The sequence below is a fragment of the Lontra canadensis genome, unplaced genomic scaffold (assembly GCF_010015895.1).
Source record: "Lontra canadensis isolate GAN:19392208 unplaced genomic scaffold, GSC_riverotter_1.0 scaffold57, whole genome shotgun sequence".
Classification (NCBI taxonomy): Eukaryota; Metazoa; Chordata; class Mammalia; order Carnivora; family Mustelidae; genus Lontra; species Lontra canadensis.
In genome coordinates this window covers 12,984,239-13,009,731 of record NW_022631051.1, presented here as the reverse complement: position 1 = coordinate 13,009,731, position 25,493 = coordinate 12,984,239, and the positions used below count along the sequence as shown (strand labels likewise).

The 25,493-nt window shown below is 54.6% G+C and overlaps 1 protein-coding gene across 2 annotated transcripts in view; it reads right to left on the bottom strand.

Annotated features, from left to right (window-relative positions):
• Positions 1–6,295: 6,295 nt before the first annotated feature.
• RSPH14 (radial spoke head 14 homolog) overlaps positions 6,296–25,493 on the bottom strand; it is a 79,434-nt gene continuing 60,236 nt past the window's right edge. For both annotated transcript variants that reach the window (XM_032876044.1, XM_032876043.1), the window contains exons 5-7: positions 10,273–10,498; positions 8,364–8,500; positions 6,296–6,587 (exon numbers count right to left, since the gene is read on the bottom strand). In XM_032876044.1, coding sequence (XP_032731935.1) covers positions 6,349–6,587; positions 8,364–8,500; positions 10,273–10,498 — 602 coding nt within the window. In that variant the 3' untranslated portion in view covers positions 6,296–6,348. The remainder of the gene's footprint in view (positions 6,588–8,363; positions 8,501–10,272; positions 10,499–25,493) is intronic.

The following is a 25,493-nucleotide window of genomic DNA, read 5'->3' as shown; positions in this document are numbered from 1 at the left end:
ATGATGATGATGATAATGACAGTGGCTAATATTTACTGCCCACTTGGGATGTGCCAGGCAGTGTCAAAATTATACCCCTGTGTGATAGGTACAATTAGTATCCCCATTTAGAGATGGAGAAACTGAGGCACTGAACAGTTAACTAACTTGCCCCAGGCTCCACAGATAACAAGGCAGTGGTGGAGCTGGGACTTGAACACAGCCAAGTCTGACTCTAAAATGTGTGCTCTTGGTCAATGGCCCTCCCACTCCCCATCATATAGCCTGGGGGCTGTCATCAAATGATCAGTTGCCTTTTAGATACAGCAGCCTCTTTGGGGTTGGCAGCTACATGATGATATGACATGGGTGTCCATGTTATATGGACTTCTCAGCACTAGCAGCAGAGATTGTATCCCTGACTTTGGGGTCCCCTGGCTGCAGCCACCCTCCCCTTGTAACAGAGAGTCCTCTGTCCCCAGCTGATGGGTTCCATCATCGCTGGTGCCGCCTCAGCCTTGGGACACAGCTGGCATGGAGGCTGCCCAACAGAATGAGACAGAGAACACAGCTGGATGCCTGCTCTCAGACAGAAATGTGCTCATCTCGTCATCAAGGAGGAAACTGTTTCCAGGCGGCGGCGGCACCTACTGTGGTATGTGGGAGCTAGCCGTGGTGCTGACCTGCGCCTGAGCAGGCCCAAGGAGCAGACCGCCAGATCTGAACCGACAGACTTGAGCAAGCCCCAGAAGGTGTTTTCACTAATCTAAATAGAAACTTTCCTATAATTCCTAGACTTCCCTCCTTTGCCTCCTGGAAAACATCAGTGATTTCCCATTCAAGTGCCCAGAGTGCCTTATTTTGGGCCAGACTGCAAGACTGATACCTGCCTGAGGAAGACATTCCCTGAGAGCTTACCAAGGAGATCAGTGTCTGATTCCAGAAATCAGGGGATTTCTTCCATCCTCTGGAGAATAGTGACTGGGGAGGCAGATTCAGAGGAGCAGTCACTTGCTCTAGACCTATTCAGCTGTGTTCAGGCATGTGCCTAAGACAGAGAAGGGTGGTCACTCCAGGATCTGGGCCCAGTTGAAGGCTCTACAGTGGAAGGCAAGCATGACCCCAGGTAGTTCCCACCTCCACACATACCTTAGCCCCTTATCCCACCTCTCCCATGTCTCTGAGGATGGTGGTAGGTATTCTGTGGCGGGGGCTGAGGAGAGATCTTCATTTTGGAGTCTTTTGGTCTTTCTGTGGGACTGACCACTGAGATGTGACACCATAGAAAGTCTTCCTTCTTGTGTCCTCCTGATGTTTGCCTGTTCCCTCTGTTCCAGATGTATTCAAGGAGGACCAGGGCTGCCTCTGGAAGGCCTGGGATGTGTTTTGTGGACTGGAGCCACAGCCAGGCCCCAAACTGGCCCCAAAAGTGGTAGCCAAGGAGAGTATGGGGTGTGCTGCCATATCTGAAAGGATAGAGCTCATGTTGGAAGGGACTAAGTGCCATGATACATCTGAAAGGACAGAACACGGTGCCACATTGGAAGAAACAGAGTGCTGTGACACATCTAAAGGGACAGAACACAATAACATGTGGGTAGGGATAAGTACGCTGACATGTCAGAGATACCCTTCTGGAGAGAAATTGCAATGCCTACGGGTTCCTCTCGATATCAGCTGAAGTCCTATTGAACATCTACTACTACTAAGGCAGCTGGGGCTCAGGGGCAACTGGGAAGAGCAGGCAAACCACACCCTCATCATCCAGTAGAGAAAGTCTTTCCTACCAGGACCAGTGGCTATGGGACCAAGGATTATACTAATGTAAACACTCCCTCAGTGTCACAAGTCAAGTGCCACCAGCTGCAGGGCATGTGTGCTGAGGGGACAGGGTGAAGTCCATTTGTGACTCCAGAGACTATGCAAATGAGAACATCTGTTCCTTTACGAAATGAGTCATTTTCTCCAAATGGCTCTACTGCATAAACACTGACTTTCACTTTAAATTTAATTTTGGCTTTTTATTTCTAGATATATTTGGGATTTTTGCTTGTGTTTACTTCACTGTAACCATTTCCTTCCTATACCCAGCCTCCATTTGCTTTGTGCTCTCCTCTTTTTCAAAGGTATACCCTGCTGGCAAAGATCCCATGTAGTACAAGCCCCATCCCCACATGGGGTTCCCACCACAAGTGATGTGCCCACTGCCAATGACCTCCCACGCCAGCTGGAGCCAAGGTTTCCCATGGGTGGGACTTTAGCTCCTGCCTGGACCACTGATGGAGCTGAGGCAGTTTCTGCTCAGTGGAGCAGGCCTCCAACAATTCAGCACTGTCTGGCTACAGACACACTGCACCCTTGAAAGGCCGGTGGAGGGGAAACCTTCCTCCTTCCAGAGCTCTTTCCAGTCCCTCCCAGTCTGCCTGCAATTGGCATGTTATTGGGCACTGGGGCCAGGAGCTAGACTCCCTTAGCTGTAAAGTATAGGCCACTCCCAGGCTGTGTTTCTGCAAGGACTCCCTAAGCTGCTCCTTCCTCTTCCTTCTTCTCAAAAATAAACCATCTGTGTCTTTAGAAAAAGTTCCAGGTGCCTTGAAGTGATTTGGCAGTGGCCCATTCGGCATCGCAAAAATCACATTCTGAAGGCACATTCACATGCAGCCTCTCCTCCCTAGTTTATCCCTTCAACTGAGATTTTTGAGTGCCTACTATGTGCCAGCCACTGCAAGAAAATAGCTGCTAACAGAGCATAGGCACCAAAGTGAAACACTAGCTGTGACGGCCAGCTTTTAGTGCAGCCTGCGGTTTTGCTGCCTGGGGTAAGGGCACTACCACAGTCAAGACACAGAATCACCCTTTGTGGAAGTACTAGAAATTAACCACATTTTACAGGGAAGGAAAGAGACTCAGCAAGGAAATTAAGTACCCTGGGAATGGGCTTAGGGCCTGGAACAGCCCTGCCTGACATCAAGGCCACACACTGCCCCACCACGTGTCGTGTATACTGCAGGGAGGCCCACCTAGTCTGAGTCAGAGAAGGCCTCTTATGACCAAAGAAGGAGGTCAATTAGCTGGACAACAGAAGGGACAACATGCAGAAAGACATGAGGTTAGAGTACATAGCATGTTTGAGGATGCCAAACATGCGTAGAAGAACCATGGGAGATGGGGAGGCAAGGTGGACAGGAGCCTGACTTGCCTTATATAATTTGGGATCTTAAGTCCCTGGGAGCTTCAGTGGGGAAGTGACAGGATCAGATTTGCTCTGCTACTGCTGAAATGATGAAAAGGAGGCAGGAACACCCACCAGGAGACTGTTTAGAACAATCCAGGCAAGTTAGTGTCAGAGAGGAAATGGCATCAAGAGAAGCCAGCAATTAGAAGTAATAGAACTTGACTGATTAAGGGAGAGGCCAGCAATTAGAAGTAATAGAACTTGATTTGTGGAGGGAGAGGCCAGAATGACTCTCTGAGTTAAGCATGTGGGCAAAGGGTACACCAATTCTAAAGACAGGCCACACTGGAAAATGAGCAGATGTGGGAGAAAAGTTGAGCACCACTTGGAACATGTTGAGATTGAGATGCAAGAAGATACTTACTGTCATCTTGACAATTTTACATCTTCTGATCCGTGAACATGTTATGTCTTTTCATTTATTTAGATCTTTCTTTCAACAATGTTTTGTTTTCAGTGTCCAAATTTTGCACTTCTCCTTTTAAAGTTATTCCTAGGTATTTTATTCTTTTCAATGCTATTGTAAATGGAGTTGTTTTCTTTGTCAACTTTGCTAAGGTTGTTGACTAGTTCTAACAGCTTTTAAGTGTATACCTTGGAATTTTCCATATATAAGTTCCCATCATCTGCAAAAAGAGATAGTTTACTTTTTTCCTTCCAATCTGGATGCCTTTGACTTCATTTTCTTGCCTAATTGCTTTGGCTAGAACCCTCAGTACAATGTTGAATTGAAGTAGTGAGAGCAGACATTCTTGTCTTGTTTCTGATCTTCAAGGGACTGCATCCAGTCTCTCACCATTGAGAATGATGGTAGCTATGACTTTTTGCAAAAGTTACCCTGTATTGGATTTTTTGGATTTTCTTTTTTTTTTAAGAAATGGATATCAGATTTCATCAAATGCTTTTTCTGCATCTATTAAGATGATCATCTGATTTCTATCCTTTATTGTATGTGTATATATATTACATTGATTCAGTTTCAAATGTTAAACCAACCTTGCATTCCTGGGATAAATTCCGCTGGTCATGGAATATAATGCTCTTTTTCTTTTTTTAAGATTTTATTTATTTGACAGGGAGAGACAGCAAGAGAGGGAATACAAGCAGGGGGAGAGGGAGAAGGAAAAGCAGGCTTCCCACCGAGCAAGGATCCTGATGCAGGGCTTGATCCCAGGACCCTGATATCACAACCTGAGCCAAAAGCAGATGCTTAATGACTGAGCCACCCAGGGACCCCAGTATAATGCTTTTTAAATGTGGCTGTATTTGGTTTGATGACATTTGATTGAGATTTTATGTCTCTATTCATAAAGGATATTGGTCTATAGTTCTCTTATGATGTCTTTGTCTGGCTTGGGTATCAACTAATTTGGGGTAAAGTTCACCTCAGAATAAGTTGGGAAGTGTCCCATCCCCTTCTATTTTTTAGAAGAGTTTGTGAAGTATTCTTATTAATTATTGCCTAGAGAAATTTAAGGGTAGACATTAAGTTGTATAGAAGGATCCAGAACTCAGGAGAGAGGCTGGGGCTACAGACCCAGATTTGGGGGAGACAAAGCAGTGGGCAGGCCTAGTTAAGAAGGGAACCTGGTAGAGGGGGCCCACAGCCAGGCAGGTGAGATTGTATGGGAGAACAGGAGGAGAGAGGGCCTAGACAGAGCTTTGAGAAACATGAACACTACTGGTCATGTGGAGAAAGAGGGTATTACAAAGGAGACCAAAGAGAGCACAGCCAGAGCCTTAGAAGGAGGCCCAAAACAGCTGCTACAGAAAGGGAACATCCATACCTGGGCCACAGCATGGGTCAAGCACAAAGAGCACAGGATCTTGCTAGCAAGATGGTCAGTAACCTTGGCCAGTGGCCTTGGCCAGAGCCCTTCAGTGAAGCAGTAGAGGTGGAACCAGCATGCTATGTATTGAAGTGAGATGGAGACCCGAGGAAGTAGAGGTCTTCAGGCACCTGTTTTACTGAAGGAGAAAAGGTTTCCTCTTTGGGAGCCTATTTTGAGAATATTCCCTTGAAATACCAGCTGGGCTCAGCAGCCAGTCCCCTTGGGCTAATCCTCTCATTCCAGCGACGCAAACTTCTCTGTTTCTTCTAGGAAAGTGAAGGCCCCAGTCAATAAAAGAACTATAAGAAGGTGCTCGCTTGAGGGTTCTGGTTCTCCTGATGTTTATTCTGGAAGGACTGAGGATCCCATAAGCCTGGGATGCTCTGTCCCATAGGAAATATGGCTGCCGGTTGGTGCTATAATGAGAAAAACCTTGTTTGAGGCAGGGAGCCTCAAAAAGCTCCCTTGAAGCTGAGCTCTCCTCCTGCAGCTTCTCCAATAGGAGTCAGAACTGGTTTAAGAACCATCATCCTGCCAGACCAGGCAGGGAAGTTAAATGTTAAATGGGTGGTTAAATGTTACCCAGGCCTCCTACCCTCTGCAGCCTGGCTTCTCCTCCAGTGCCTTCAAGCTCTCCAGCCTCCTTTGCTAGTTTCATCTGGGGAACAAGAGAGGCAGGTGGAGGCTCAGGTGGAAGGCTGGCAAGAGGGCTGCCCTGGAGCTAGGGAGTGGTTGGCTACAGGCCAGCTGGGAGCTTGTCCTTATGACATCTTTGTGCTGCCGGGAAGATCCCTGTCCTGGGCACGCATGCCTAGGGGGCCTCATACAACTCACACTCCTCCTGAAAGAGCCCACATGAGCTGGCACTTCAACCTTCCCTCCTGAGAGAGGGGGGCAGAACTGGCTAAGCAGTGCAGTGCCCAACCACACCCAAGGGCCTGGTCGCTCAAGTATCTAAAGCTTGGATGGGCCAGATCCAGCTGTGTTCCTTCCTCCAATATAACTCCTAGCTCCTCCTTGTACCTGGAAGGCCCAGCCCTGCCCTCTACCTTCTGAGGGGACTCTTGGATGCAACAGAGAGCTGGTATGCCATCCTTCCATCTCTGGGCCTTGGACTTAGCCCATGCCTTCTCGCCTGGCCACCATGACCCAGTCTTTCGGGGCCAGGTATTTCCACTTTGGAAGAGAGAGGGAAGATGTGGCCACACTCTAGGACCATAAAAAGCCATTCAGACCCAATATAAAGAGATTCAGCCCATTTATTCAGGCAAGCAGCTTATCAGGTCTGGCCCAGCAAGTGGCTCAGGGTTTCCACTCAATGACTTTGATGGCGATCTGGGCTGCCCGCCGCACTGCCTCACTGGGGTCCTCCTCGAGGGTGCGGAAGATGGGCACATGAGACTGCAGGAACTTGCGGCCCTCAGGAGCTTCAGCCAGCATGGTGAGGGCCTTGGTGGCATTCAAACGTGCCTTGCTCAAGGGTGAGGACAGCAGGTTCAGGAGTGGGTGGATGGCTTCTGTGTCCAGAGCGGCATACTTTCCTGTGGGCCACCAACACCATGCATTCCTCAGGGGGCCATCCTGTTCAACCTCCTCCCACCCCAGCCCAACTCTGGCCTCTGGCCTGTGCAGCCTCGGGGGAGGTACCTTCCCTCACTCCAGTGCAGGCCGTGGCACCTTCCTCTGCCTCCAGTCTTGGCCTCCTCATTCCTGCCCCTCAACTTGCTTCTCCCCACCCACCCTGATGCCTGTCCTGCAATCCAGTTCTCTAAGGCAACACAAAAATTAAAATCCAATTGTTTGTTTATGTGGCAAGTATTTCTTGAGCACCTACTCTGCTCCAGGCACAAAAACTCACAGAGTTCTTTCCCTCCTGGTACTTACAGTCTAGTGGAGGATGCAGACATTAATCTGTAAAGGAGTCACCCCTCCTGAACCATCGACATCTTTCTGCTGTCTTGGTCTGCTAAAAGGCCAGGTAGTTGCCCCCTACCCCCCGGCTTCCTGCCGTGCTCAGTGTACTATTCTCTGTGTGCTAGAACCTGCACAGCCACCCTCAGCCCTGCTGACTTCCACTGTCCCTTAAGTCAATACCCACGCCCCTCCCAGAGGAGGCTTGGCCCCTGTCCTGTGCCTGCTGCATGCTATGCTTCTCCTCTAGGTCATCAACCCTCTGCCACTCCCCCCCAAACTGTTTGCAGGAGGCTGAGATCCAGGGTCTAGGTCCCTACCACCCAGCACAGGGCCTGGCACATGGCAGGGGCTAGGGGCCCTTGGCTGGAGTGCCAGCTCAGTGAAAAGTGGCTTCACATCCCCAATTTCCAGGTGTTGCCTGGGCCCACAGGGAGCTCTGGTCCACCAAGAGCTCCCACAGGAAGCCCAAGCAAGACACTGCACTGAAGATGCCCCACCAGAGGGATATACACACAAGGGGAGTCCCTGCCTTGGTAGTTGGTGTCTTCACTGCACAGTTGGAAGGAGGCTGTGGCTCTGGGGAAGTCCCCAACCTCTCCTCCTCTGGTAAGTTTCAAATTCCACAATTAGCATCAAGTGGGGAATGGCTGAGAGCCCCAGTTCTGGGGGAGCTTTGCTGCTAATTGAGAATCAGAGACCCAGTCAGTCCTCCACGGAACACCAAGAAAGCACAGGGCACAGGGCTGGTGTGGGCAATTGTATGCATGGGGAAAGACTGAGAGCTTTCAGCAGTCACGTGGGATGACCCACCCTGGCCTCCAAGTGGGGAAACCAACCCCAGCTGCTCCTGTGGCCAGGATTGGATGACTGAGCATGGAAGCCTGTCTGGTGGGGGGCAGGGGGAGTCACCAGGTGGGAGAGGTAATTTCATACTCTTATTTGCTCCCCACCCCTACCCATTGAAAAAAAGGTAATTTTGATCAAAAAACAACATGGAAGCTAGGGCTCCAGTGTTTGTTTAGGCCTTAGGATAACCAAATCAAGGATGGCAAACTACATAATTCATCCCAGAATTGAGGCATACAAGGGGCCTGGGTTGGAGGCAGGAATTCCAGGCCCAGGGAATAGCCTGGTAGGAGGGGACAGAGGTCCTAATGGGAGTGACCAGGGAGGGCCACAGGTAGGTGACCCACTGAGGCCAGGAAGAAGAGGGAGGGTGGAGCCTTGGCCCAAAAGTGAAAGACTTCAACAATAGACCAGGGAAAGTATTTTGGTAGGGCAGGGAGAGGGCATTACCGGGATGTTAAGCACAAAACGAGAGTTCTGGAAAACTCGCAGGGGCAGCCAGCATGCTGGAGGCTGCAGTGACCCCCCTGCACAGGGGATGCAGCTGGCCACCTCACCTTGGGTGGTGACCATGGCATACATGAGGGCCCCAGCAGCATTGGCCTGTACCTCCTCCACATTGTCCTTCAGCAAGTGCACCAGGATGGGGATGACGTCATGCTGCCACACCTGGTTCTTGCCGTCCAGAGGAATGCTGGGTCAGAGAGGGGACAGCTGTGTGATTTCACTTGACAAAGAGGAGGGGGCTAGGGAGCCTAGGACCACCCCAGGGGACAGCAAGAGAGCTTGTGTTGGGACCACCCCTGGGGATCCGGGCCTGGCCAGGGGGTACCAGGGTGCAAGTGCTGGTGTGAAGTTTGGGTCTTTCCCCCTTGCTGGGACAACCTGGGAGCACAGCCTGCGGCCACCAAAGGCCAAGCTGCAGAGGAGCCAGGGGGTGACGGAGACTGGCCCTAAGGTATCCCATGAAGAAGAAATCAGACGTGTTTCCCCTGGCCCTAAGATGGGGAGCAGCAGGACCCAGGGACACTCATTTTGACTCCATGCAGGAGCCAGAGCTGCCAGAGATGGGCTAAGGCACGGAAGTGGCGAGCTGCCAGGGAGACACCCGTGCAGAGCCACCCTCAGGGGAGAGGACGCTGTAAGTCACTTCTAATCCTGGCACTGTATGATGCTGTGAAAATGAATGTGCTGGGCTCCCCACGGGCTCCCTTTGGGAACTTGATCAAAGATGTAGAGTCTTGGGCCCCGCCAGCAGGGATTCCGTGTGTTCGTTCATTCCCGTGGCCAGGACTGACGAGCACCTTGGCGGGACCTGGTCCGGGACACGGAGACAAGAGCACAACTGACTGTGGGGCTGGATGATTCTTTGTGGTGGTGGCTGTCCCATGTGTTGTGGGATGCTGACCAGCATCCCCAGCTTCCTCCAACTCGATGCCAGGAGCGCCCTTCTCCCTCAAGTTAGAACAACCAGAAATGTCTCCAGACAGTGCTGCCTGTCTCCCAGGGGACCAAAGCTCCTCTGTTTCGAAGCCCTGCTCTCCACCAGCAACCAGAGCAAAGCCCTGTCTTCAGGAGCTCCCCTGAGGGGTGACATACGAAAAGGAGGGCATGGTGAAAGACACAGGCAGGCCTGGTGGAGGTCATCACTTTCTAGAGCAGGTAGGGTCCTCAGAGGCTTCACTGCAAGACCTCTGAGCGAAGTCCAGATGGTGATCGATCGGGATGGGGCTCCCGATGGGATGGGGCTCCGGAATCTCCACGTTCACAAGCTCCCCAGGGTCTGGATCGGGGGCCAGACCTGCCAAAATGCTGGCTCAGGTCTCTAGAAAGAATGCCAGCTGGACGGACAGTCAGGGCTAGGGGAGGCACAAGGTGCCAGGATGTAGGCAGTGGCCATATCTAAGACATAGACTTGGGGGGATGAGGGACCTCTGCCCTCGGAAAACGTCTCTGTTTGGGATCACATATGTCCTCCCTGCCCCCCATCACTCCCTGCTCTGAGGCGTTGTGTTTCCTCAGTTTCCAGGCCAGGATTTAGACTCTGATCCCGTGTGACCTTGGGTCACCAACAGCTGGACACATGTGCCCTCCGTGTCCTTACCTATAAGAGGTAATCACCCCCTTTGCAAGAGAACAGCTTATAGATAATGCCTGGCATCTATAGACAACTTAGTAACTTCGAGCATCACCACACTTCTGTGCTTGCCTTCCTCACAAGGAGGGGGGACAAACCATCTAGCTTTGCCCAGGACTGGGGCCTTCTTCTGGGGATATGGTACCGTGAGTGGTAAGCTCACAGGCCAATAGGACAGTGTTCCTACCCCAGGGGACAGGGAGCCCTGGGGCAGGCTGGCTTCCTGGGGGGCCGGGAGGCAGCTCAGGTGCCTTCTCTGAGCCTAAGCAGAAGGCTCCAGGCTGGCAGCCCCTGCCCTCCCCACTCCATCCACGCAGGCCGAGGCTCACCTGACTGCAATGAGCGTGCGGGCAGCTTTGCTGCGAATGTTGTTGTTGGCACTGAGGAGCTTCTGCTTCAGGAAGGGCACCACACTGCTACTCAGCGCCTCGGTGGCATCCACCATCAGGCAGGCGGCCAGTGTGTCCAGGAGGAGCCCTTGGATCTCTTCCTCCTCCCTCTGCAGCTTCCACACCAGGGACGGGATCAGGCCACTGTTGACAATGCCCTGGGCTCCTACAGGGTGGGAAAGGGCACTGAGGCTGGGCCAGTCACCCCGACCCATTCTGGGCAGCAAGAGGGGGAAGGCAAGGCCTGCAGAGCTGGTAGGGGAGAGGAGATTTGCAAATGCCCCTGGCTGCCAGACCCCTGAGCACCTAGCAGGAGTCTGGGGATGACAAGCTAGGGTGGAAACCACACAGCCCTGGAGGACCCCCAAAGATGCCGTCCTTTGGTCACCTGTAACTGGGCAGGGTTGGGGGGAGCATCAGCCTTCAACAGGTGCTCAGGAGCCTGAGAAGCAGCAGCCATCCCTGCAGGGCCTAGGCATAGGAGGAACTACCCTGCACAAGAAGGAAGGTGGGGGGAACAGCCAACCGCCTCCTTCCTACCCACATCTCTAAGCCACTAGAAACCCCAGACCAATCTGGCCAGCCCTTGGGGAAAGGAAAAAGCTTGGAATCAAATCTGAGGCACAAATGAACAGGCCACCATCTTATATACAAAAAAGAGCTGTGCCTCCAACCAGAGGTAGCAGGAAATCCATAGACTCTGGCCAAGGGCGTCTAAAAAACCCGCAGGAAGGGGGGCTCTACATGGCAGCGTGGCTGGGACACTGGGACTGGGAAAAGGGGAGGCGAGGCTCCTCAAGAATGGGTTCCACTTCCCTCCATTCAGTTCCTTCTCCCTCCTGAGGGATGTCCGGAGGGGAACCCAGAACCAGGTCCAGGCAGCACTCCTGAGGGGCCCAGCTCCCCTGTGTTCAGAACTGCTCCCTGGGGAGTGAGCAGGGCGATGCTGGGGAGGGCACACTCCCTCTTCCCAGCGCTCCCCCCAGCCCTCTTCCTGGCCTCCCCAGTGGCCCACACCACCCATTGAGAGGCCATGTATATATAGCCCCCATGGAGGTGGCCATCAGCAACACCTCTCTCTTCCGCCTCCCCAGCTAAACCCTCTAATTTACTCTAGAGAGACAAATCAACAGGTTAATTAGCCTAAAGGTCTCTAAGTGCCAATTAGCACCAGGGATTTCCTCTTTGAAGACATCACTCCAGCCTTCCTCCCTCACTTCCTGAGGACATCAAATGGCAGGTGCCCCAGGGTGAGGGAGGTGGAGGGGCATAGATGCATGTCCAGTGGCTCCCTCTGCCTCTGACCAGCTTCTCATTGGGGTGTCCCAGTACAGCAACCAGCTCTGCCACATTTATTCTCAGGGCATTCGCAACACAGGAAGAGCAGTTGCCCGTTGCTTTAAGAGCACTGACTTTTTAAAATTCAGTACACACAGATTTCAAAAAATGCCTGGCTTAGACTCCTTAATGTATCCTGCTGTGTGATCTTAGACAAGTTACCTAACCTCCCAGAGCCCGTTTTCCTCGATATGCAAACCAGCCTAGCTGGCAAGGAGTTGTGCAATGCCAAGGGGTAGTGATTGGTGGGAGCATGCTCCCTGGAAGGGACTATCACATAAGCCCAGAACATCTGGACCTAGCATCATAAGTAATTCCACCACCACTGAGACCCAGCTACAAGCAAAGGCCTGTGGGGTGGGGGTGAGGGTCGAGGAGTGGGATGCAAAGACAAAAGCTGAACCGCCCTTGCCCTGTGGGAACACAGCCCCTCTCTCCCCTTCAGCCTCACCCTCCCCATCAGGCCCCAGCCAGACCACCTGGCCTTCTGCTCTAACTCCACTGCCCACTGGGGCACCTGCCCCATAGGCTCCCTACCTGCCCCAGCCATTGGGTCTGACTCTACCACAACCTGACCCAGACAGCCCCTCCCCAACTCACCGCAGGCAGATGACAGTTGGACTTGCCAAGTATTTTGCTGCCTGGAAGGATTTTGCATAGAGGGAGAAAGTTCCTAGCTGGGGGACAGTTGACCAAAGGCCTGGGGATGAGGAATTTGTGCATCGTCAAACTGGAGCTTGATTGTGGCTTCACTTGCACCTGGATCTGGGCTTTCCAGGGACTCCCTCTTCCCATAGGTGTTGCTGGGCACAGGCTTGGAGGAGGGGCGTGAGGAAGAGTTGAAGTCAAACTGCTGGAGGCCATCACCTCCACTGCTCCCTCCCTAGGTGAGGAAACCAAGGCCCAGAGAAGCAATTCAAGTGCCTGAGGTCACACAGCAGACACGGGGAAAGCTAGGGCCCTGGGCTACTTTGGGGTTTTTTTTCCGCAGGCATTTGTCTTGGGCCTCCACTCCTAGAAATGCTGAGCACCAGGACCCGGGTTCATTCTGAGACAGAGGGAGAAGATTAAAAATAAAACGCGTGCCGGGTGTGCCTCTCCACTCGTTCACTTTGCTTTTCAGCTAAAAGGAGAGTTGCAGGCCTGGCTATTTATAACTAACCCAGATCTGCAATGGCTTGTTCAAATTGGGGTTGGGGGGCTGCACAGACCCCAAGGAAACAAAGTGGAGAAACCCACTCAGTCCTGCCACAGCCTGAGAATTTGTCAGCGGGGCTTAGGAGAGCAGATTAAGCTGGGAGAAGAGACAGAGAGGATGGTGCTATGGGCATCCAGAGATGAGCAAGAAGCCACCACCCCCATCCTTGGGTAGTGGGGAGACAAATGGCAGTCAGCCAGGACCCGTCATGACAACACAGGTTCGTACTCAAGTAGATAAGGAATTCCAGGGTCCTAGGGATTCTGAACATGCAGGAAGAGAGGCCCAGGCAGGCTGGACCCCATGGGGCAGCAGGGCAAAGGTATGAGGTATAGGTGTACTTGGGGAAGGCCCCAGTTCTGGCATGGCTGGTGCACCAGGATGGATTCAGTGGTTGATGGCCCAGAAAGCTCCACCAATCCCTCTGGAATTGAAGGGACATGATGCCCAGGGCACAAAATGCCCTGTGGTTGAGGTTTGGTCATTTCCTGGAGGATAGCCTGATAGCACCTAGAGAGGCCGCTCCTCGGCCATCTGTCCCTGCTGGATTGGGGAAGTATGAGGCTCAATGAACAGGGCCTTCCTCTTTCCATCAAAAGGGTCCCAGCTGTTGTCTCCTGGTCCTGTTTTCCTGGCTAATAAGGACTGAGGACAGAGTGCCAGCCCCTGCCCCAGGGCATCCAGACCTCACTGCAACCCACCCATCCAGGGTTAGAATCATGTGGCCCCCATTCCCTGAATTGGTGGCATGCCAACCCACCCCCCCGTGCCTATCTCTGCTCCTGGGGACACATCCCTGTCCTTAGCTTATGTGGCCTCTCATAGCACATGATGTGGCTGACCCCATCTCACCTCTCAAGACACTCTCTTCCCAAAGTACCAGGACCCTCTACTCGCTGGTTCCCAGTCACCTCTCCCACTGGTCCACCATCTGCTTAGCAAGCACCATCCTTCCTCCAGCATCTCCTATCATGTGGGCCTCCTGTTTGGCCCCCGCCCTCCCCACTCTGCCCCCCACTCCATCCCTCTTGGCTGCAGCCAGACACACGCTGTCGCTCGGTGATCCTACAACTCTACGCTGAACTCAGCTTCATGGAGAATCTCTGCTTTCTTATTTTCTGAGGGCTGACTAGTTGACATTTTGTTATTTGATTCTGCGTATTAGGACAATGTACATTAATGGGACCGCACATACAGCAAACAAATATGAAACAAAACTTGTCATCCTCCTACCCAAATTTAAAAAGCTAATCCTAAAACTCTCCAGTGGTTCTTGGGCTGACATCCCCAATCTCAAAGAAGGGCCACTAGCCTGGTGTGACTGTCCCCACTCCAACCCTGTATTCTGGCACCCACACCTGCTTTGCTGGCTCCAACCCACTCCAGCTGATCTTCCATGGGTTCCTGCAGGCATCATGGCTCCATCACACCCAGTGCATTCCCCACCTTGAAACATGCTTCTCCCCTGCCCCAGGTCATAGGCCACCTCCATCCTGGTGTCTCCCAATGCCCAGTTCTCCCCCTGCCACACGTCCCCAGGGCCCTGGTGGGTCTCCTCTATGAGTCTGCACACAACTATAAGGGTGGATTATTGCCCCACAGACAGGAAGGTCTACCAGGCAGGGGTATAAATCCCAGAACTGTGCCTGCGCAGAGGAGGTCAACAGTAAATGATTGTCATATGAAGAATTGCGATCATTGGTGGCCACCAGACTCAGGTGAGGGAGGTAGCAGCCAGCCCTTTGAGGCTACTTCATGGGCTAGCTGCTGATCTCATCCTGGACTGTGGTAGAGAGTCATCCTACACTGACCTCTAGGCTTGTCCCTGCAAACAGCTCCATTCGGACCCTGATCCTACAACAGAAACTGCCCTTGCCCCTCTCTAATCCTGTGCCCACATGTATTTCCCCTCAGAATCACTCTCCAAGGACCCTTTACTAGAGTCCCCCTTAACAGGGAAGGAAACTGAGGCTCATCTAGGTGAAATAACCCCACCCCAAGGGTGTACAGGCAACAGAGCCCAGTCTGTGCTTCCCTCCTACCCCCGCTCACCTCTGATCCACACCAGGGCAGGGCCTGTGCCTGCCATCTAACTGGTATCACAGCTATTGGCCTCTGAGTGATCTTGTGAGCAGAGGCCCAGCCTGACCCAACCAGGGGGGTTGAAGGCACACATCCAGAGGAGCCCCCCTCCATTTTTGGCCACCTCCCTTTGGTTCTCACTGGCCCCCTCCAGCAAGCACTCTGCCAGGTCTAAGTTCGCCTCATGATGCCCATCACCAGCATCTGTCCTGTCCCTGACAGTTTAGGTAACTTATTCACATGTGGGTATGTCAGTCACAGGGTGAGGGTGGGGGGCAAGTAGAGCCAACAGTCTCCATCTCAACATCTCCATCTCAACAGTCTCTCATCTCACCCTCAGCAGAGGAAACATTCCCAGAGCAGTAACGGAATAATCTTGCAATGCCACAGTGCCCAGCCTGCCGAACCAGACCCCCACCCCTGCCTCTGACCACAAACCTGGACTAGGATGACCACCCAATCTGCCCCTGTCAATGGTCAATTCCAGTGCTTCTGCCCAGTGTGGAGTGATCCTTATAATGTGCCCAGGAGGATGTAAAGTGATAAGATGTTAACTGGGGGAATCTGACATTTTTACCAGGGATGCTCTAGAATACAGAAAGATTCAAGTTATAATGATGGAAAAGACAGAGACATTAAGATCTTGGCTCTCTGGCCAAAGTCTTTTAAGCACAGGAGTGAAGGGCCCTCCTGGCTCTGAGGCCCACTGATGGGCTCCCGCTGAAACTGAAAGCAAAACTTGGCAGACTGGTTCAGGTGCATTTTGCTGAACATGAGATGACTTCTACCTTCTACCAGCTTCTCCAAGGCGGCAATGGGGGATCCTGGCCTTAACGGAGCCGGCTGCCTCCCGCCTCTCTGATCTGGGGGATGATATATCCTGGGCCCTTCTCCCTCTCCTCCTTTTCAATGCAACCTTCTGTAGCCAGGATTGCCAGGGACCCTGAAGAGCCGCTACACGCTAGGGGAATGTGCAGCAAAGATGACTAATGTCCCTCCCATCGCTGCACCAGCCTCACCGGTGTATACCTTAAGGGTTTGCATAGCCTTTCACGCGTTCTAGTGGATTGTCGAGACAATTCAAAGAAGCCGGTGCCACTAGCCCCACTTTGCAAAACAGGCTCAGAGAGGTCAGTTGGTTGCCCAAGGTCGCGGAGCTCATAAAGTGCCGAACTGCGTTGGAATTCAAACCCAGGGAGACAAGCGGTGGGAGGAGGGTGCCTGGGCCATCAGCCACTCTTAGGCTCAGTCTCCGGCTCTGCGAGAAGCGGTCCCGCTGGGTCAGCTCCGCGGCTTCAGTGCAGCAGACTCCCAAAGACACCGGTGGTGCCGGACTGCGGCGCGCGGAGCCACGGCCCCGCCCCTACCCGTTGCCATTGGACCGCATATGCATCCGTCAGCCACTCCTGTCCAATGAGAAGAGAGCCGGCGCTTGTGGCGGGGCGGCGGCGCCCAGCGCGTGGTCACCGGCGGGCGCGCGGCACCCCCGCCCGCCGTTGGCCTGGCAACGCGCTGCACTCGCGGCTCCGCCCCCTGCCGGCGGCAGCGCGGCGCGGGGCGGGTGGACCCGCGGGCGGGCGGCGGGCGGCGGGCGGCGCGGGAGAGCGGGCGGAGGGAGCCAAGCCGGCCGAAGGGTGTGCGCCGCCCGTGGTCCGGTCACGTCCCCGCGCGGGTGCCGCCGCCCGCGTAGTGCGGAACGAGGGCGCCGCGGCCCGCGCTCGCCGCCCCGCCCTGCCCCGCCCCACCCGGAGCAGCTCGGCCGATGCACGGTGCGGCGGCCCGGAGGTGAGTGAGCGGACCCGCGGCCGCGGCGCGCGGCAGAACCTTGGGGTGCTGGGGGAGCGGCTGGGGCGTCCACCCCACCCCCACCCGGGGCCCCGCCCGGGCCTTTGTGCTAGGGATCCGCCCGGGCTGGGGGCGCCGGGAAGCCCCGAAAGGGATGCCCGACCGGGGTGTGGGCGACCGGGACGGAGATGTCCGCGAGGTGGGAAGGGGGCGACCAAAGGCCCGGCAGGTGCTGGGAAGGGGCGCCACTCGGCGGAGGAGCCGGTGGGAGGGGGCGGCTGCGGGCCCGGGAGGTGGGCAGGGGCTGCCAGGGATGCCGCGTCGCCCCCCGCCCCCCCCCCCCCGAACAGCCGCCGGTGCGGAGCCGGGGCCAGACGACCTGCAGGAGAGGCGCTGAGGCGGGGTCTCTCTCCCAGGGGAGCGGGGAGGAGGCGACCCCGGGCGGCTGGAGCGCCGACGCGTGGCCTTGGCTGAAACGGAGGAGAGGGCCCCGGAGGCCTGGGCCCGGGGCCGAGTGGCTCGCAGTTTTCCGTCATCGGTCTTGTAGAGAACAGGTTCCTTGGAGGCATTTAGAGCAAGAGATGAGTATCGACCTGCTGCGATTGTGATATGTTCCTGGCTCAATATTTTTTTCCCTTAAAAGGCGGTGGGGGTGTTAGGGCTTGTTGGGGGGGGAGAGATGTAAGGGCCTCGGAGCTGGGGCTCCGTATCCTGCAGGAGATCCAAGGGGGCTCTGTCTGCAGGGCGGTGCTGAGCCTGCCTGGGTGATGATGGCAGGAATCCGCCTAGGCCAAGAATTGGGGTTCTCTGTCACAAGAGAGAAGAGGATGGGAAGGAAGTGCTGCGACCAGGGTTCCCTGGAGTCCCTGTCTCAGGATGGAAGGACCCGCCTGGTAGGCGAGGTCTGCCTGTTTTGGTGAGGCAGCCCAGCCCCTGATGGGCTCCCTTCTGCCCAAGTGATTTCCCTGCCCTGGGGACTCACTCCTGCTGCCTTGGGTTCTGTCTGGAGGAGGCTCCTTGGCCAAATTCAATTAAACAAATATTTACTGAGCATTTGCTCCCCCAGAGCCTGGCGCTGAGGTGGGAGTGGACTGGGCCTGCCCTCCGGGGACTGACTCACCACCCCACAGGGGAGAAACATCTCTGCTCAGATAACCCAAACCTGAGCGTGGATGCTGGTGGCCTCTGGAGGGACCTCAGAGATGCCCTGGGCTGGGGTTAGATGGGCTTATGGGCAAAATGACATTTGAACTGGAGCTTGAAGGATGTGAGCACAGCTGGGGTGGGCACTGTGGACAGAGAGGAGAAAATGAACCAAAGCGCAAAGAGGGCACTCAGGCAGTTAGGTCTGGCAGGAGCATAGGATGTGCTTGGGAAAGCACAGGTGGTATGGCGGGAAGGGTGGGTGGGGGATGCACAGGGGCTGACGGAGCTGGGGAAATGGAACATCCCATTTCTTGTTAGCAGTGGCTATTTGATGGAGGCCACAGTTTCTTCACCTGTAAAGGGGAGCAGCTCTGTGACCTAGGGGCTGGGGTGGGCCTGGGGAAGAGCTTGAAAGACTCCAGTCCTAGGCTCCTTGCAGCCTAGGACTCCTCTTCCATGCACCTTGCCTCATGGAGAGGGTCAGGGTACAGGATTAACCAACACCCTGGATGGAGAATGAGATTTAGCTGGTGACTCTGCCCCTTTGGGGTGTGGGTGTTTGTGAATAGTAATCAAAGAGGCTTGAGAACCTCCAGTTAGGGGCTGATCACATGGGATGAAGTGGTGTGCCTTCAGCATTCCTCATGCTCTGGGAACAAGACTCTGACATTTGGTTTAAAACTCGGGTGTGTTCCTCTAACAGACGTTGATCTTCTGCAACAGGAGGTGAATAAGACATAGTCTCTCTCCCTCAGAAGGCCAGTGTCACTTTCCGCCCTAGATTTGCTTGCTTGCTTGCTCCCAGGGATGTTTTCACTCTCCCTCTGAATGGGGCTATTTATTACTTATCTGTGTAGCCAACCCCCCAACCCCCAAACACACACCTACTTTCGTCTTTTCACCAAGGCTCATGTTGCTGTGGTGAAAGCAGGGCCTGCCTGCCCTCGTAGGGGCACGGACCAGGCCAAGAGGGACAGAGCCGCTTCACTCTTCTCCCTGTTGCCAGGCCACATTCTGGGCACCTGCTATGGGATTCTAGATTTGGGACACAGAGTGAATCCCTCCCTTTGACCCCAACTTCTCAGCTCTTCTGTTTCCTGGAGTCTCAGGGATTCCTTGGTCCAGATCTCAGGAGCTTCTAGGGTGGTTCCAGGAACTTCTGGGTAACCAGGTGGACTTGGCAAGGCTGCCCAGAGCCCCCTGTAGGACTCTAGTGGGATAGAGAACAGCATGGTGGGAAGGCTGGCCTGACACTCAGGGTGTGGCCTCAGCAGCCTCAACCTAGCTGTGTGGTTTTCTCATGGGTACACACATGTGATGACAGTGTGTACTGTGCCTTCCTTCCCTGGACGTGAGGATGAGGCAGCCCTGTACTGTGCCCTTGCCAGCCCTCAAAAGACCTAAAATGACACGTGGCCCTAGGGCATTCTCATTGCTGCTGACTATAGCAGGGCTTGCAGGAACTCTGGAAGAGGTAGATTAGCACACTGCTCTCCCACAACCCCAGGAAGGAAACCTGGGGTAACTGAGCCTCCAGGCACAGGCCAGCAGGCACTGTGGTTGGCAGGAAAGAGGGCAAAAGGAAATGGATAGAGGCATCAAGGCAGATGCTGAGGACAAGCCCCACAGTGGTGACCTGATACAGCTTAGGCAGACCGGGGAATGACATGGGAAGGCCCATACTCCCCTGGGGGAGGGGAGAGCCTCCATTCGAGGCCTCCAAAGACATGGGTCAGGCCCTGGCCCTGTCACCCCCATCCTAAGTTCCTTTGTCTTCATTCATCAACAGAGTTGAGAGTTCCCTGCCTGGTCCCTGTACCAGTCCCTACATAGGTCCTCCCTATGGATTTCGCCCCTTTACACGGGTCCACACTGGCAGGGGAGACGCTTCACAGGAGTAAACTCACAGGAACTAACCACAGGGACTGTCTGACCACTCCTGGAACACACAGGAGATGTCAGCCCTCTGTACAGAGCCTGAGGAGACGGAAATGGTTCGTGCATACATTCATTCCTTTGGGTAATATTTACCAGAACCTGCTGGGTGCTAGGTGCTGTGCCAGGCACGGGGTAAGGTAAGGAGCAGGACATACACAGCATCTGCCCTCATGGAAACTCAGGGAGGCTGGCACAACACCTGTGTGACTTACTGCCAGGTAAGGTAGGTGTCATGAAGAGAACTAAAGAAGAGAGTACAGAGAGGGAGGGTCAGGGGGCCGCTGTGTGGAGGGGCCGTTGGCACAGTACCATGGAGAGCAGCAGGTGAGCTCTAACTGATGGGGAGGAGCATCTGGAGGGAGATGGCAGGTGCAAAGGCACTGGAGCTGCTGGGGGCCCCACCAGAAAGCCAGGTAGCCAGAGCCCCATTGGGTGGGGTGGTTTATGGAGTGGCTCAGGTAGGACTCTGCAGGCCCTGGTGAGGTGGGAAGCCCTGGGGTGGTTTGGAGCAGAGAAGAGATTCAAACTGCTTTCACTGTTAAAAGACTTGTGTGGCTGATGGGCATGGGGGCCAGACCAGAGGGCCATGAGGGGCCGTTACAGCAATTAGGGGGAGGAGGCTGCTGACCCAGGGCAGTGGAAACAGTAGGGGTCATGAAGAGCATTGGTTGAGGATTTATTTTAAAGAGGACCTGCTGATGGAGAAGAGGCAAGGACAGCTCTGGAGGGATGGCAGTGGCATTGGCAGAGAAGGAAGATGCGGGAAATTGGCGGTTGGCTTAGACCCTGGTAGACATGGCTGTTATGTGGCAGTCAAAGAGGAGAGAGTGAGGCTGGAGGTAGAAACCTGGAGTCCTTGGCACCAGGTGTGTGGGACTGGCCAAGGGCACTTGGAGATCAAGGGTAGGTTGGTCTAGAGGGACTGAGTCAGGCCTCGAGGCCCTCATCACTGAGAGGATGCGCTGAGAAGGAGCTTCCAGAAAGTAGAGATTTAGAAGGATGGATGAGCAAGTAAGGTAGAAGCACAATCATGATGGCAACATGGTGGGGGACAGGTTACGGCCGAGGGGGGTGGGGGCAGTGCGGAAGAGGATGTTCCCAAGGGGGCAGGTCTCTAGAGGCAAACATCGAGGTATGCGTGGGGTGCATAAGCAACATGGTGGGTAGGTCCAGCTACATAATTTGTGGGGCCCTTGTTAAGTTTTTAAACCTTTCAAGACAGCAGAGCATTAAACCAGGCCTGGGGCCTGGTTGTGGCACTGGGAGGGCAGTGCCATGGGCCCGCCACCCAGGCTCCCCTTCACTTGCGTCCCTTGGGCAGGGGGGCAGGTGGGCTGTGTTTGGCACTTGGAGCCACTAGGGTCAGTCGGAGCCAGCCTTCGAACCTAACCCTGGCCTCCTGTGAGTGTTGTTCCCTCCCTCTCTGTCCCTTGACCCCCTGTGGCCTTGGGCAGGGGGCACAACTTGAGGGCTGAGGGCTGGGCAGTCTGTTGGCAGGACCCAGGTGAGCATGGCGGGCGGCTTCACACAACAGTGGCTTCCTTGAATTCATCTCTTTTCCAAAGGAACCTGCTACATCACAGAGTTTTAAGTTATTTGCTTCTAAATTAAGGTATAACTCTCTTTTAGAGACATCCCTGGAGAATCCATCAAAAAGTGCTAAGAAGCAAGACTGTTAAAAACCACGGTGCAGGGAGAAGCCTCACGGTGTCAAGCCCCACATTCCTTCCAGCAGCCTCTAACCAGAAACACACCCATCCCTGAGGGCTTGTCCAGGCTGGCCGTGGCTCTCCCGGCAGACTGGGCAGTGGTTTGAGCAAACCTTTCCGAAAGAGACCCTGCCTCCACTGACAGCCTTCCCCAACCCCTGGGATGGAGAATGCTGCAGACCAGCTTCCGGGACCCGAGCCCTAACACCCTCAGCAAGGCCCCATGCCACTATGAGTCATGGAGGTCAAGGTTATGGTGTTCGAGCAGAGGACAGTGGGCTCAGTTGTGCACTTTTCCCCCATTCACTGGGACAGCAGCGGGATCTGCTGTGGAGTACAGCGGGCAGGCGCCTTCGGCTCGCTTCCACTACCAGTTTCTCCAAGAGGGGGCTGAATTCTACCTCAGTTTTGTCCTCACAGTTGAGGAGATGGAGACATGGGGAGAAGATGGGGTGGCTTTCCCCAGTGGGTGATTGCGTCTGTTTGCCCCCTTAGCATTCATCATGACGTAACCTACTACCTGTCTTATTTGTGTTTACCATCTCTCCTGAATCTGAATGTAAGCTCTGGGAGGTCAAGACCTTTGTCTGCTGTTTGCCACTGTCAATCCAGCCCCCAGAGCCCAGCCTTGCCACAGTAGGGTCTCAGCAAATCACCGTTGGAGGGGGAAATAAATACTGGTGAGGAGACAGGGCGAACAGGAGCTTTTGTGCTATGTTCATGCAGAGGCTGGGCCCCCCGGATGGCTGTAGCCCTCACACTGGAGAACCACTGCTCTAGCTCAGTCCTCTACTCCCCAAAGGTTATGCTTTTGGGTCCCCAGAGATGTGTGTTCGGGCTTTAGGTTTGACGGACAAACACAAACCACCTACAGATGGACACCACTGGCTGGGCGCCAGTAAGGCCCCACTGTGGTTCACTCCCAAGCCAAGACAGGTGGCTGTCCAGCTTCTCAAACTGCCATCACAGACACAGGTCCCTGCCACTGGAAATCAGAGGCCTCAGGCTGACACCTGGCCCTGCAGTGTTGAGGTGTGCCTGGATGAGGCCTTGGTCAGACACGGGCATTTCAAATGGTCGTGACATGAGGCATGTCCACGGGAAGCTGTCCTAAGAGAGCAAGTCAAGATCCGGGCAGTAGGAAATCTGTGATCTGTGACCGGTGATCTGTGGTGACCATGTGATGGCTGAGTGGCCTTTCCAGATAACCCCTGTGCCCCCAAGATTAGCTCAGCAGAGCAGCCAGGTGCAGAGGAAAAAGTACTAGATGGGAAATCGGGAGGCCTGGGTTCTAGTCCTGTAATGTTGATGCCGATAAAATTCTCTGCACTCACGGAGCCTCGGTGTCCTCACCTTTAAATTGGCCTTGGTCAGAGGTACAGATAGTTCTCATTTCTTGTACCAACGCTGGAGTGGCTGCCCCAGGCACACAGTGTTGAGAAGGTTCCCAAGGCTGAGTTATGGCTTAGAGGGAAAGTGGCCATGGTTGGTGAGTGACGCCTACCATGGGTACTGGGGGAGGATTTATACTTGGAGGTCTTCACCAGGGACTGGCCAACCCCACCCGCCTCACCCTCACTCTCGCCTAGAAGCTGCAGCTCGGTCTTCATCTTTCTGTGCCCCTTCCTCTGGACCCCAGCTCTGACCCCCAGATTAGGTGAGAACTCGCCTCCTCTTCAGTGCTTCTGCAGCCAGCATTCTGAGTCTAACAGACAGCTCAGGTCGCTGTGGGCCTCTTCCTGTGGCAGCTTCTTCCTGTACCCCTAATGAATGAGCAATTGAAGGCGCCTCAGGCTCATAGGCTGCCTGGAATTGGGACCCCGGGTGACCACAGAAATGGTGTTGTAGCAGTGAGGACAGTGCAGGCAGAAGGAGGGCGTGACTAGGGAGGCGTAGGGGACCATCCCGTGGGGTCAGGTGGTTCTGTCAGACCTCAGCCATGGGGCGGCTCACGCAGCTTCACCAGGGCGAACATGGGAAATTGCTCCAGTTGCCCAGAGGGACTTCTGAAGACCTTCCTTGACCAAAGGTTAGAGGACTTGACACCTACAGCCTTCACCCTGGCTCCATTAGATCCTGATGACCTGAGCTAGTAACACCCTACCTCTGCACCCCCTGGCCTCCATGGCAGCAGGCACCCCTACCCACCCTATCTTCTGCAACCAGGCTGTCCCAGCTGTGTGCAGCCTCTGGCCTGTACCACATGTCCCCTTTCGCTTCCTGTGGCCCCGTGAAGTAACCACCAGGACCCCAGCCAGCCAGACCACCAGCCTGCCCCCATCAGCACATATGAGGTGCAGTGGCCCTGTCTCCAAGCTGATCTTTCCTCCAGCGTGGTCACCCTCCCTCACCCACTCCATTACCTCTGATATGCTGTGCAAACATATTTCTCAATAAAATGTTGGGAAGAAAAATAATTAGAGTGTTGCTTCCATTATCCAATTTTTGATTAATCAAACTCTCTTTGTCCTCGGCCAAAATCTATTCATTTCCCTTAAACACTGGGCCAGTGCCAGGCATCGATTTCCTCTATGATAACACCATGCACGTATGCATGCACATCTCCAGCCCTACCCCACGCCATGGCAGGGAGGAGGGCGTGGAAGCACTGACGGGGCTGTCTGTGCCCCAACACCACCCGCCCCCTCCAGGAAGCTCCACAGCCATGCCACACCCATCATCCCTGCCCCAGCCCCTCCAGCTCCTCAACTGGGCTCAGCTCCTCTGTGGCCTGCATCCTTGTATGTGGTAGTCTTGTCTCGCTGGCTGTTCTGGGGCTCTCCTGTGGCAGGTGAAGAATGGAGGACCAGTGTAGGTAGGGGGAGTGTGGAGGGAATGGCCACTGTGGCTGCTGAGGCCTGGGGCAGAGGGTGAGCTGCAGCCCCAGGCTCTGGTTTGTCACTGGCACAGCAAGGCTGGGGCTGGGTGAGGAGGCCAAGAGTGGGGACCAGGGCTTGTGAGGGAACCTCAGGGTCTTGAGGTTGGGGTAGAGTCGGGATGGGGGCAAACTTTCAATGGCAGCAATGGGAGCCCAGTCCTGATAGGCTTAGCAGATGAAGGGACATCTTGGGCCAGTGGCTCAGAGGCAGAGCAGTATCAGAGTTAGCCAAGGCTAGATGAGGAGGCCACACATCTGTGGTGTCTATCTGGGGGAAGGCCAAGGGCCTTTCTGGAAAACTTCCCAGAAGTCCCTGCTGTCCCCTCCCAGTGATGAGTTAGCCCTTCCCTCACTCAGTACAAAGGGCTGAGGTGGATTTTTCAGCACCTGCTCCCTGTCAGGTACCTGTGGGCCTGTGGGACACATCAGTGACAGACCAACAGCCCCTGCCCTATGAAGCTGGCATTCTGTAAATGTGAGTAGGGGAGGGCAGTAAATATGATAAGGGAGTTATGCAGCTACCATGTTAGAAAATACAGTGTTGTGAGACATTTGGGGAGTCATAAATAGGATGGGCAGGAGGGCACCTCTGCGCCATTTGTGGAAAGGATAGATTGGCTCTCTGGACAAAGAGTGTTCTAGGGTGAGGGAAGAGGCCCTGAATTGAGAGTGTGGATGACACTTGAGAGACAGCAGGAGGGCTAGTGCAGCAGGGTGGAGAGTGGAGGGAGCCCAGCACCCTGGGGCCCCAGACTCTGGCTCAGAATTGAGGTGGCCAGCCATGGGAAGGTTTTGAGCACAGGAGAGACAGATTCTCTGCCTTGTAATATGACAGGGACCCCCCTGGCTGCTGGGAGAACAGAGTGCCGGGGCCAGGAGAGAGGAGGGGTGTCTGAGAGGTCACTGTAGCAGTCTCCATTGAGAGGCTGGGGGCTGGGAGGTAGGTGGCTATTTGCAGACACAGGGCTCTCCTGAGGCCATCCCTGACCTGAGGCTCTGGATTCTTTCAGAAGGGGAGCGGGGTGGGCAGAGGGAAAGCAAGCATGCAGTAGACGCCACAGGTGCCCTCAGATCCCCTTCCCTGCAG